Genomic DNA, 13,288 nt, shown 5'->3' with positions numbered 1-13,288 from the left:
CCTCAACCCGAACTTTGCTTCTCATTAAAATAGAATTCTCTTTTGCATTTTTCTTTTCTGGCCCGAGGGAGAAAAAAAGGGCGGAATGCAGAACTGCTGCAACCGGATTCTACCCTATATTAATGCCGTTCCCCACACTTTCTGACACGTGCTGAATAATATAGAATGCACAGCACAGAAACGGGCCATTTGACCCAACTGCTCCGTGCCGGTGTTTATGCTCCACACGAGCCTCCTCCCATTCATCTAACCCTGTCAGCATATCCTTCTATTTCTGTAATGTACTCATCGGTGAGGATGCTCACAGTTTTGTGGAGTTGTTGAGTTGTGAGTGGCTTAGCCAGTCACGTGATGTTCACAAGACTTAATAAAACCCCGGCCAGTTGGGTTCGGGGGGGATCCATGATGAGGCAGGTGGTTAGAAGTCTGGTGGATGAACTGGTAATGTGTCTTCTTCTTAGGCAATCCTTCATATCGAGGATGACTGGCTTCCACGCCAAAAAGAGATGAGTTCACAGGTGTTTCAATGAAGGACCTAATATTCCAGGTCCCGAACTGCATATTGAAGGGTTAAAGATGCCTGTGCGTGGATTTTTTTAAGGTGTGGTGGCCTTTGCACACCAGCCACCACACGGGCTTGACAGAGCTAGGTCTTGGTCCAGTGGCAAGGATTGACTAAGATGACTGGAGACTGGATATTACATATCGGTAATGTGTAGTGTGATTGTTAAACCTTTGCTAATAATTTGAATGGGGAGAAACTACAACATGCTGCGGTGCAGAGGGACCTGGGGGTCCTTGTGCATGAATCCCAAAAAGTTAGTTTGCAGGTGCAGCAGGTAATCAGGAAGGTGAATGGAATGTTGGCCTTCATTGCGAGAGGGATGGAGTACAAAAGCAGGGAGGTCCTGCTGCAACTGTACAGGGTATTGGTGAGGCCGCACCTGGAGTACTGCATGCAGTTTTAGTCACCTTACTTAAGGAAGGATATACTAGCTTTGGAGGGGGTACAGAGACGATTCACTAGGCTGATTCCGGAGATAAGGGGGTTACCTTATGATGATAGATTGAGTAGACTGGGTCTTTACTCATTGGAGTTCAGAAGGATGAGGGGTGATCTTCTAGAAACATTTAAAATAATGAAAGGGATAGACAAGATAGAGGCAGAGAGGTTGTTTCCACTGGTCGGGGAGACTAGAACTAGGGGGCACAGCCTCAAAATATGGGGGAGCCAATTTAAAACCGAGTTGAGAAGGAATTTCTTCTCCCAGAGGGTTGTGAATCTGTGGAATTCTCTGCCCAAGGAAGCAGTTGAGGCTAGCTCATTGAATGTATTCAAGTCACAGATAGATAGATTTTTAACCAATAAGGGAATTAAGGGTTACGGGGAGCGGGTGGGTAAATGGAGCTGAGTCCACGGCCAGATCAGCCATGATCTTGTTGAATGGCCGAGCAGGCTCGAGGGGCTAGATGGCCTACTCCTGTTCCTAATTCTTATGTTCTTATGTTATGTAACTAGTTCTTAATAGCAACGCATTGCTATGAATTATTAAGCAAAGAACCCATGAAGCAAATACATTACAAGTCCTTTCTCCCTCATGTGTTTATCTAGCTTCCCCTTAACTGCATCTAAGCTAACCGCCTCAACTACCTCTTGTTGAGTTCTTTTGTTGTTAGGTCTCGAGCAGCTCTCCATCATCTCATTCAATTCTTCACGAGTGAGCCTATGAAACGGAGTGTCAGCCAGCTAATTGGCCTTGGGGTGCTTGTGGAGGGGAAGGGATACAGAGTCAAACCAGACTCTGCCCAACACCTGATGTCCACGTACACCAACGCACTTTCGAACGGGGTCACTGGATAGCAAATGCAAGCGGGAATCCCAGCTTGCTTTTTTTCCCAGCCTCCCGGTTCCAAGGCCACTGAGGACACTTGGGGAGAGTTGGTGACAGGTGTTGAAAGCAAGTGCGCAGCGAAGAGGAGGGAATGAACCTGGAACTTTTGTAGTCTGTGTGGTTCAATGCTACTTAGAATCACATGGAATTTACAGCACGGGAATTGGCTATTCACCCCAACATCAACTTGTGTTTATATAGCGCCTTTAACATAGTGAAACGTCCCAAGGTGCTTCATAGAAGTATTATGAGACAAAAAATTTTACACCGAGCCACATAAGGAGAAATTAGGGCAGGTGACCAAAAGCTGGATCAAAGAGATAAGTTTTAAACAGCGTCTTAAAGGAGGAAAGAGAGGTTTAGGGAGGAAATTCCAGAGCTTAGGGCCGAGGCAACAGAAGATACGGCCACCAATGGTTGAGCGATTATAATCAGGGATGAGAAAGAGGGCAGAATTAGAGGAGTGCAGACATCTCGGGGGTGTTCTGGGGCTGGAGGAGATTACAGAGATTGGGAGGGGGCGAGGGCCATGGAGGGATTTGAAAACAAGGATGAGAATTTTAAAGGCGAGGCGTTGCTTAACCGCGAGCCAATGTAGGTCAGCGAGCACTGAGGTGATGGGTGAGCGGGACTTGGTGCGGGTTAGGACAAGGGGCAACCAAGTTTTGGATGACCTCAATTGGTCCATGCCGGGGTTTATGCTCCACACGAGCCTCCCCCCCCACCCTACTTCATCCAGCCCTATCAGTATATCACCCAAGGGTGGGGTATGGGGAGGAAGGGGTGCATTATCCCAGTCAAAGCCATCAGGGAAGATTTACTGGGCACATTTATTAAAATCATAGGTTTCCATCCACATTCCTGGGGAAAGGGTGCATAGTGTGACAATGAAGTGCCAGTGAGGCAGAGGTGGGGTGAAGGCGGGGGGGGGGGGGGCGAGGGTACTGCGGTGGGATGGAGGGGCCAGAAATACAGAGTGTTATCTGATTCCAGCAGTTGTTCTGCATTCTGCCTCCATTCCCCTGGGCCACAGTGTCAGATGGCCAACCCTCCGGGAATGTCCTGCCATCTCCTGGAATTAAAGATGAATCTCTGGGACACGCTGCCATCAAACCCGGGAGACAGACCATCGGGGCACCGACAAGAATGGATTGTTTTCCCCGTTTCCTTTGAGCACTTTTATTTATTAGTCGCAAGAGATATTGGAGACGAGGGGGAAAAAAATGGCCGTTTGACCAACAGCTAAAGAATCGTCCAATCGGTAACCGGAGTCTGTTCATTTGCCCATTGGCGTGGGAAGGCGGGGGTACCACGAGGATGGACATGTCAGGCGACCAATGGCGGGAGTGTGTGGGGGGGGCGGGGCAGCGGGAGTCCAGACACCATGTGACGAAAGCACCAGGAACACGTCCAGTCAGCGTTGGCGACCCGAACACAATTTAAACGAGAGACGTAGGCTCTGTAGGCAACTCCCTGTTCCTGGTGGTGTCCAGCGTTACAGGATTTGGGGGTGGGAGGTCCGAGAGGTGGGAGCGGGCAGTTTCCAAATCTGAAGATAGGTCTCGAAATTGTTCGCAGGACCATTGATCGCACATGCCAAATCTGTTGGTCGACGGAACCATGCGAGCCAGAAACAACATGTGCGTTCCCTGCCCCCTCTCCTCCCACCTCTCCCCCCCCCCACACCCACCCAAGATCCTGGGGTCAAGGACATTGTCAATGGGTAGGCAGATGCTGCCCTTCAGGCCTTATATTTCCGCAAAACCTTCCAGAAATTCAGGACTTACTTCTCTGGAAGAGAGTTGGTGCAGTATTAGTAATTCTACAATTGGCAAATGTCAAATGACAGCAAAGAGCCCTTTCAAAGTTTATCCCGCTGTGCTCCACACTGTTAGTCAAATGTCAGAACATTCTGCAGACCAAGGACTCAGATTCCAAGGATTAAATTGTCTCGTCTTCATGGTTAGATCAAATATCTCAGATTTTTTTTTTTGCTCATCATTATCCCCTTGGGCAATAATTGCAGACACAGTGGGCTGATAAAGTAATTCAAGTGATGAAGTTGCTTTCATCGTTCCAAGTTCACTCTGGACTCGACAGTTGTCACTGAGGGGAACAAATTAATATTGCCCGCCAACATCGTAACACCATTGTACTGTCAGAGATTATCTATCTGACTTCACTCAGAATTTAGGGACCTTGTAATTACTGCACTGAGCACGTCACAGGATGAAGTATTTATTGCCCACGACTCAGAATGGAAACGGCGTCTTGTGGCGGTTTAAGTCCACATTTTGGAGTGCTTCACAACGAGGAACAATCTTGTCCTACCTGTGGTACATGGCAGGATACAGGAATCACTGTAATATGTTTGTAATTTTGTGTCTTTAGTAAGGTGAAGAGATGTTGGACAAGGTCTGTGTCTGTTCCAGTAACTCCACTACAAATACTTTGTCCAGCGACTGGGAGAGGAGAGATTGAGCAGACTAGGCCTATATTTGCTAGAGTTTCGAAGAATGAGAGGTGATCTCATTGAAACATATAATATTCTTACAGGCCTAGACAGGGTAGATGCAGGGAGGATGTTTCCCCCTGGTTGGAGAGTGTAGAACCAGGGGTCTCACAGTCTCAGACTAAGGGATCGGCCATTTGGGACAGAGATGAGGAGAAACTTCTTCACTCAGAGGCTGATGAATCTCTGGAATTCTCTACCCCAGAGGGCTATGGAGGCTCAGTCGTTGAGTACATTTAAGACAGAGATCGATAGATTTTTGGATATTAAGGGTATCAAGGGATATGCAGGAAAGTAGAGTTGAGGTAGAAGATCAGCCATGATCTTATTGAATGACGGAGCAGGCTCGAGGGGTCGAATGGCCGACTCCTGCTCCTATTTCTTATGTTCTTATCCAATTATGAGCTATCCAATCAGTCCCACTCTACCCCCACAGATTGACCGTTCAAGTATTTATCCAATTCCTTTTCTTTGAAAGTTACTTTGAAATCTGCTTCCATCCCCTTTTCGGGCAGTGCGTTCCAGATCGCAACAACTAGCTGTGTAAAATAAAAATGGTCCCTCGTTCGATCTGGATATGATAAAGAAACAAATCCTTCAATCTGATGAGAGCTCCCTCTCTCCCCCCAACCCTCCCACCGGTCTCAGACAATGTTCACTCATTGTAATGTCAGTACAACAGCAAACCCCTCGACGGAACCGAAAGAGAACAGGCCGTTTGACGAACAACGGGCTGTGGCTATGCGTGCAATATTTAATGACCTGTATAGTGCTGCATGCCCGCGTAAGCTTGTTGTAAGGGGTCGGCCACCGTTGGACTTTGTGCTGGGGAGAGAAAACAACAGAGGAAGGAGAAGCAGAGAATGAATAAGGCAGATTCATCACAGTGTAAAACACAGGGAAGAGCACCCATGATAATACCACCTAAAGCAGAATGGAGCCAAGTCATAGAGTCGAGAGAGAGCGAGAGAAAGGGAGGGAGAGAGATTAAGGTCTGCAGCATATAATAATCACATGCACCCAAAGTACAAAGACATAATCTACAAGCACACAAATTGTACATTTAATGCATACGAGCTCCTGGACTGGTATCGATCACCTGAGACGGTTGGGGGGGGGCGGGGTGGGGTTGGAGAGGAATTTTCAAGATTTCTTTCCCTTAGTTGCCCCTGGGTTGTTTTTTTTTGCTTCTCCTAGGAGATTACATGGGAATAGCAAGCGTCTAGTCACGCTGCTCCAGCCATCATGAGTGTGGGGCAGGTTAAATGGACCCGCCATGTTCATATATCCTGTCTGGCACAATGTAGGATGTGCGCCCTCGAGTGGTGGAAGTCATGTATTGCGCCTCGAGATTCCCCTGCATGGCTCGCTGCAGAGCAAGCACGTCATTGACACATCGCTTCCAACTTCACTCAGCAACTCATCTTTGAAATCATGGGGCATTGCCATATCATGTTAAAAACATAGCTAATTTTTCCCAAATTTTGAACTGTGCAGCAAACAGCGATGGTTGTCCTAATCCAACTGTATCTCAAGAAAAAAAGACTTGGATTTATATAGCGCCTTTCACGGCCACTGGACGTCTCAAAGCGCTTTACAACCAATGAGGTACTTTTGGAGTGTAGTCACTGTTGTAATGTGGGAAACGCGGCAGCCAACTTGGGCACAGCAAGCTCCCACAAACAGCAATGTGATAATGACCAGATAATCTTTTTTTTTTAAATGTTCATTGAGGGATAAATATTGGCCAGGATACCGAGGATAATTCCCCTGCTCTTCAAAATAGGGCCATGGAATCTTTTACGTCCACCGGAGAGAGCAGACAGGGCCTCGGTTTAACGTCTCATCCGAAAGACAGCACCTCCAACAGTGCAGCACTCCCTCAGCACTGCACTGGAGTGTCAGCCTAGATTTATGTGCTCCAGTCCCTGGAGTGGGACTTGAACCCACAACCTTCTGACTCAGAGGCCCACTGAACCACGGCCGACACTAGAAGAAAATGTTTCATTCTCGGAGAAAATATTTCATTACACGAGAAACGATGTGTGTAACATGCAACAAGCAGACAGTGGGTGGAAAACACATTGTTTTCCGGGTTTAGGATTTTCGACGCACCGACAGTGATTTTACACATTGCGTTCCATAGGATGGAACGTGAAGACCCTGGAATTCCATCGAGTGGGAAATGGATGTGACGCATTCGGCTGGATTTTCGGGTGGTTTGCGGCTGGGTTTTCGCCGCGTTTTGATCCTCTGCGGCGAAAACTGGGGCGCTCAGCTGTTTCTCGCCCGGTCGCGATCCTCGGCTCGGTTTTTTGTGGCGGCGCTTGGAAGCACCGGCAGTGCAAAGGCTCACATTACGACACCGGCCGAGTTTCGAGACTTGCCTGACCCGTACGCCGTACCCCGATAACCGTCAGGGAAAACACACGGTCCAGCCCTGCCCACAGCGGTAAGTTGGGTATACTGAAAGAAAGGCAGGTTAATGTTTTTATTTTTTTAGATTCCTGCAGTGATTTATGTGGTTAGGGTGTTGGTAATGGTTTTTGAATGTTCTTTTGAATTTTGCTGTTGTTTTTTTCCCCCTCCCCCTCTCTCTGAGCGCTCCCGGCCCTGCACTAAAGTTGGCGAGGTTCCCGATTTTGCGCCCCGAAAATAGTGCAACGCCTCCCTTTGCGCTGTGCCCCCACGCAGACCCCAAATACCAAAAGTTAGGCAATTAATGGTAATGCTAATTGGGCGGTAATTTTCCCGCTAATTGGGCGGTAATTTTCCCACATCGCCTCTGCTTTCGCCCAAAATCCAGCCGATTGGATTGATTGGAAAGTTAGACCCTGGAAAATAAGTTAAGATGTTGAAATGGGGTGTGTAAGACGAGACTGAACAAGACGTGACTTGATCTTGGATTCAAATACGCAGTCAATAAAATTGGCTTGGTCAATATGTGCCAGTAGAATAAAAGTCACAGAATGATAGCATAATAACACGCAAACATACATGATGGATAGTAATGATCTGTAGAAGTGGGTTTAAAGGCTATTGAAAACAAGTGGACATAAAACTTTTATGTCAATCATCAGTCTGAAATGAGCTTTGAATTGAAAGCCACTGATAAAAGCTGGAACCTCAATCCCTTGCGTACCTGTAGTAAAAACATTTATTAACCCCGGCTCTCACTCAAAATGGTCACTCAGGTTGTCGATTAATACATCCTAAATTCAGAAACGACATCCTATTCAGTCTGGAATACAAGCACCCAAAAATTGAATTGATCTGAAATTACATACATAATTTCTCGGGGTAGTCTCCAGGTAGGATTGGATATCTTAGAATCATACAGCACGGAAGGAGGCCGTTTGACCCATCGTGTTTGTGCCGGCTCTTGGGAAAGTCTGTCCCATTAGTCACACTCCCCTTGCTCTTTGCTCATAGTTGTGCAAATGTTTCCTTTTGTGATATACATCCAATTCCCTTTCGAGAGTTACTTTTGAAAAAATTCATTCACGGGATGTGGGCATCCCTGGCAAGGCCAGCATTTATTGCCCAGCATCCAGCAGTATTTTGTTTTTATTACCCATCCCTAATGGCCCAGGGAGAAGGTGGTGGTGAGTTGTCTTCTTGACAATTGAGTGTCTCGCTGGGCCATTTCAGAGGGCAGTTAAGAGTCAACCACATTGCTGTGGGTCTGGAGTCACATATCGGCCAGACCGTGTAAGGGCGGCAGATTTCCTTCCCTAAAGGACATGATTGAACCAGTTGGGTTTTTTACGACAACCATTTCATGGTCACCATTACTGACACTAGCTTTTTAATTCCAGATTTTTAAAAAAATGGACTGAATTTAAATTCCCCAGCTGCCGTGGTGCGATTTGAACTCCCGTCTACCGAATGATTAGTCCAGGCCTCTGGATTACTAGTCCCGTAACATAAGCACAATGCTGCCATATCCCCTCTAATTGAATCTGCTTCCACCGTTCAGGCAGTGCATTCCAGCATGGATAAACTTGACTGCATAGTCTCACTGTTGTCACCTGGGAAATAGATAGCTTAATCGGCCACATCCCAGATCACTAGAGGAATAGACACCTTGGACATGTTGGCACTAGACCATGGGGACCAGGTATATATACACACCACACAATAGGTTAAACATGTGTAGCAGAAATGCAGCATTTTTCTTTTAAATATCGGCCTGTTTGTACCATCCACTTCCTGACTAAAGGATCCACTGAATATAAAGATGAAACTCTCTCCCCCTCCTTTTTATTTTTATGTTTTTCTGTGTCCTATAGCAGCTGGTAATTATTCCACACCCTATCTAGACTCACCTTTTGTTTCCTAACTTGTGCCGTTGCCATCTCAATTTGGCCCATCACCCCTATTGTCTCTCAAATCTCTCCTGTCTGCCACCCTGTGACAGACCTTCCCTTTTATTCTTTCCTCCTCGCCCCCTTTCACTGCCTCTGCACTTCCGTCATCGACTCGAAACGTTAACTCTGTTTCTCTCTCCATAGATGCTGCCTGACCCACTGCGATTTACAGCATTCTCTGTTTTTATTTCAAATTCCAGCCTCTGCAGTATTTTGCTTATGCGAAGAGAGACTGGGGCTTTGACTTGTGACCGCTAGTGCAGTTATAGAATACATTTTTTTTTTCAAAATCCCACAATGCTTGTGTGTCAGTTCCTATAAGTTGCAGGCATATCAATTTACCAAATGTAGTCAATTTTTTGTTGTCAAATGAATGCATTTCTAATTGAAATCCATTTTGCTGCTTTTCCCCAGTACTGTTGGAGAACAGGTAATTGTTCTTTCTGTCAATAACTGGCCATGTTTTGTTTTACAACCTTTATGAACTAGGAGTTGAATAACTCAATCATTTTTCTTTACATGTTTGAAGTGAAGACAGAAATTTATTTCAAGTAGGCAGTCTATTTTTATCAAGCAATCCATCCATATGTCTATACATCAATAAATCTATCTGGGCTCTGTCTCGCCATGCATCCAATTATCAAAGTCATCTATTTATCCAACTTGACAATCCATCCATTTATCCAGTCTGACGATTCATCTAATCATCCCTTCATTGATCCATCCAGATAATTCTATACAGCATCTTTCAATCAAGCCTTTCTTTATACCTTGTTATCTATCGGGCTAATCTATCTATCTGATCTACACATCTGTCTAGCCTATGCAATATAATCTAGCCTTCCACTCTTCCACCTAACCATCCATCTAGGTATTCTATTTAACCAGTCATTTCTTAAAATCGTCAATGCATCCATCATTTGTTTATGCCTCTGGCCATGTATGGGCTTATTGCTCCATATAGCTATCCATCCAACCCTCCATCAAACCATTCAGCTACCTGCCTATCTAACCATCTATCTAGTCATTCATTCACCTATTTTGTCAATCCATTTATCCATCTATTATTTAGAAAGCTAATATATTTACATAGCCATCCAAACCAAAAACAATTGACTGGACCATTAATTGTGTCTGGCCAAAACTTTGATTTTGCTTCAAAGTAGCTGTTTGATACAAAATAAGTTCTGGTTATGCTGACACATAACCTCAATTACTTTTAAGTAAATAAATTCCCTCTAATTATACCATTTAAAAATCCATTTGACTGATACTTTCTATTTTAATGAGAAACAATTGCATTCTATTGCTGCAATGTTGTGCTCAATGATTATAATTATAGAAGGGTTCTAAGTTGTATTAGTGGGATTATGAAAATTTACACATCTTATTAAACTGAGCCAAGCATAGCTCGGTAACTCCACACTAAGGAGAGACAAGTACAAACTTGAATAAACAATGAAAATTGCTCTGTGTTTATTAAAAGTTACGCGTCTCGGCGAAAAAAAACAACCCAAAGACATCCACTCAAGTGCACCCACTGTTTTGAGAGTTCAGGAAAACCATACCTTGCCTGAAGCAAGGTCAACTGTGCATGTGCACTTACTCTCCCATTGGTTTAAGTAGAATCCAATGGCACCTAAGGGGATACATCTACCACCGTCAGTTAACAGACAGAATAGCTCGGCTCTTTTTTTAAAACATAGAATATATTAACGTTGTGTTCCATCTAAAAATTAAACAGGACATGTTAGAATATTGTGCATTGGGTGGGGGGGGGACATTAACACTGATCGCTCATCTATTTGCAGATGGAAGAAAGGAAGGAAAGGGAAGGGAAAGGAAGGGAAGGGAAGAAAGAAAGGAAGGTGGAAGGAAAGGAAGGAAAGGAAGGAAGAAAGAAAAATAAAGAGCAAGAGAGAGAAAGAGAAAAAGAAAGTGAGAGAGAGAAAGAGAAAGAAAGAAAGAGAAAGAGAGAGAGAGAGAAAGAGAGAAATATAAAAAGAAAAAGAAAGAAAGACTTGCATTTATACAGCATCTTTCATGGCAGCAAGGCCATCATGATGAAATGGGTAAGTAGCATAGTTACTGGACGAGTAATCCCAAGAAGCGAGTTCATGATAGCTGTGGAATTTTAATTCAGTTAATTAAATAAATCTGTAATAAAAAGCTAGTATTAGTTATGGTGACCATGAAACTAGTGAATTGTCATAAAAAATCATCTGGTTCACTAACGCCCTTTAGGGAAGGAAATCTGCCGCCCTTACCCGGTCTGGCCGATATGTGACTCCAGACACACAGCAATGTGGTCGACGCCTCTTAACTGCCCTCTGAAATGGCCCAGTGAGCCACTCAGTTGTACCAAACCGCTACGACAAAGTCAGCACTGTGTGGGAACACCTTCACCACACGGGACTGCAGCAGTTCAAGGAGGCGGCTCACCACCACCTTCTCACGGGCAATAAATGTCGGCCTTGCCAGCAACGCCCATATCCCATGAACGAACAAATCTCTGCCCCCTCCAGCCAGTGTGGCTCTCTGTTGGGAGTGGAATCTCACATAAATATTCGCTACCTGTGTTTGCGACTTCGTCCAGTTGGCATTTCTAGTGAGACTGTAAATGCGTTCTTCACTTACTATGCTGTTACACATTGGAGTGCAGACGGATCCTTCCCCTGGTATTATTGCATTGGACAATTCCCTTTCCCCCACATTTTGTAGAGAAAATAAAAGGACCGAGCATAGCAAGGTTTTATCCTTTGTGATCCAACCTTGATCGCCAAACACTATAGAGAGCAGCAAACTATCAGCACACACTTCCTAATGTAAATCTCCAACAGGGGTACAACACCATCATTGACGTGACATGCACTGCGAATGGGCATATCCCACGAAAAACCCTCACAGTGACATTCTCTGATACATCACAACTGATGATCCAAGATATTTTAGAATGGATTTTCCTGGCCATTCTGCATTGTTGGGATACAGAGACAATCGGGCAAGAAAAAGAAAGAAGACTTACATTTTTACAGCGCCTTTCACGACCACCAGATGTCCCAAAGTGCTTTACAGCCAATGAAGTCGTTTATTTTGAAGTGTAGTCACTGTTGTTATGTAGGAAACACTTCAGCCTATTTGCAACAACAAGCTCCCACAAACAGCAATGTGACAATGATCGGATAATCTGTTTTAGTTATGTTGATTGAGGGATAAATATTGGCCAGGACATCGGGGATAATTCCCCTGCTTTTCTTCTAAATACTGCCATGGGTTCTTTTATGTTCGCCGGAAAGAGAGCAGATGAGAGAGAGCCTTATCCAAAAGACGGCACCTCCGACAGTGCAGCACTGGCACTGAAGTGTCAGCCTAGATTTATGTGCTCGAGTCCCTGAAGTGGGACTTGAACCCACAACCTTCTGACTCAGAGGCGAGGGTGCTACCCACTGAGCCATTGGCTGACGCAAGACACAAGGAGGAACACATGTCCACAAAAGGAAGCCATTTATTAAAGGGATGGGAATTTTGGGAAAACAAGTGTCTACTCATGAGGGCAAGTATCTCTCCTTGTCTGATATTCCTCTTTGCTGGCGATTCAGAACATCTAGATACAGGACTAGGAACGTCTACTCGACTTTATCCATGGATATTTCCTGAATATAGAACCCTTAAGAGCAGTCCTGTCTCTCGCCACTCTCACGCGACTTACTCTTCACTCCAAGATTAGTTTTGTTTGACTCCAAAAGAAGGGTTTTTTAAATTGTATTTCTGATAATAAAGCAATGTTGTTTGAAACCCAGCATGCATTTTTTTTTTCGCTTTGCAATTGTGGCTTTAGATTCTTCGCCCCCAAAAAAAAGCAGGTCTCCTTAAATTTGCGATTCTTTTCTTCCCAGCACGTACCTGGGTACGGATGAATACCATTGGCATAGATGGTATCTGATGTTGGCTGCCCATTGGTCTGTGGTGGCATAGCACTAAACCCATTGACTCCAATGGGCGTGGCTATGCTGGGGACAGCAGTGGCATTGATGCCAGGGGGCGTACTGGTGCCTATAGAAGAAAACGAACAACAATCTGTGAAGAAAATACACTCCTGTAAGCGTAAGCCTGAAGCAAAACTAGGCTGCTTATTTACAGCGGCTGCCATTTATCTCCTTGCAAGGCTACAAAGCCCCATTTATAAACAGTGATCAGCGGTGTAGGCTAATATCACAACACAGCTTCCCTTACAGAATGTATCACAACAACCCCAGCATCGAAGCACTGACCACGCTCAACCACCTCCGCTGGGCAGGGCCACATCGTCCGCATGCCCAACGCGAGACTCCCAAAGTAAGCGCTCTACTCGGAGCTCCTGCACGGCAAGCGAGCCCCAGGTGGGCAGAGGAAATGTTTCAGAGACACCCTCAAAGCCTCCTTGATTAAGTGCAACCTCCCCACCGGCACCTGGGAGTCCCTGGCCAGAGGCTGCCCTAAGTGGAGGAAGAGCATCCGGGAGGGCGCTGAACACC

At 45.3% G+C, this 13,288-nt stretch overlaps 1 protein-coding gene across 50 annotated transcripts in view; it reads right to left on the bottom strand.

Moving 5' to 3' along the window:
* LOC139233716 (CUGBP Elav-like family member 4) overlaps window positions 1-13,288 on the bottom strand; it is an 831,346-nt gene that overhangs the window by 22,684 nt on the left and 795,374 nt on the right. For 49 of the 50 annotated variants that reach the window (XM_070864155.1, XM_070864176.1, XM_070864151.1 and 46 more), the window contains 2 exons: window positions 12,678-12,827; window positions 5,167-5,229 (listed from right to left, as the gene is read on the bottom strand). In XM_070864155.1, the coding sequence (XP_070720256.1) occupies window positions 5,167-5,229; window positions 12,678-12,827 (213 nt within the window). Of the gene's footprint in view, window positions 1-5,166; window positions 5,264-6,969; window positions 7,023-8,814; window positions 8,827-12,677; window positions 12,828-13,288 lie in introns of all 50 variants that reach the window. The other variant, XM_070864128.1, reaches the window with a different exon arrangement.

Source organism: Pristiophorus japonicus, chromosome 21, assembly GCF_044704955.1.
Source record: "Pristiophorus japonicus isolate sPriJap1 chromosome 21, sPriJap1.hap1, whole genome shotgun sequence".
Taxonomy (NCBI): Eukaryota; Metazoa; Chordata; class Chondrichthyes; family Pristiophoridae; genus Pristiophorus; species Pristiophorus japonicus.
Note: the sequence above shows the minus strand (reverse complement) of the source record. Positions and strands in the feature narration are given on the sequence as shown.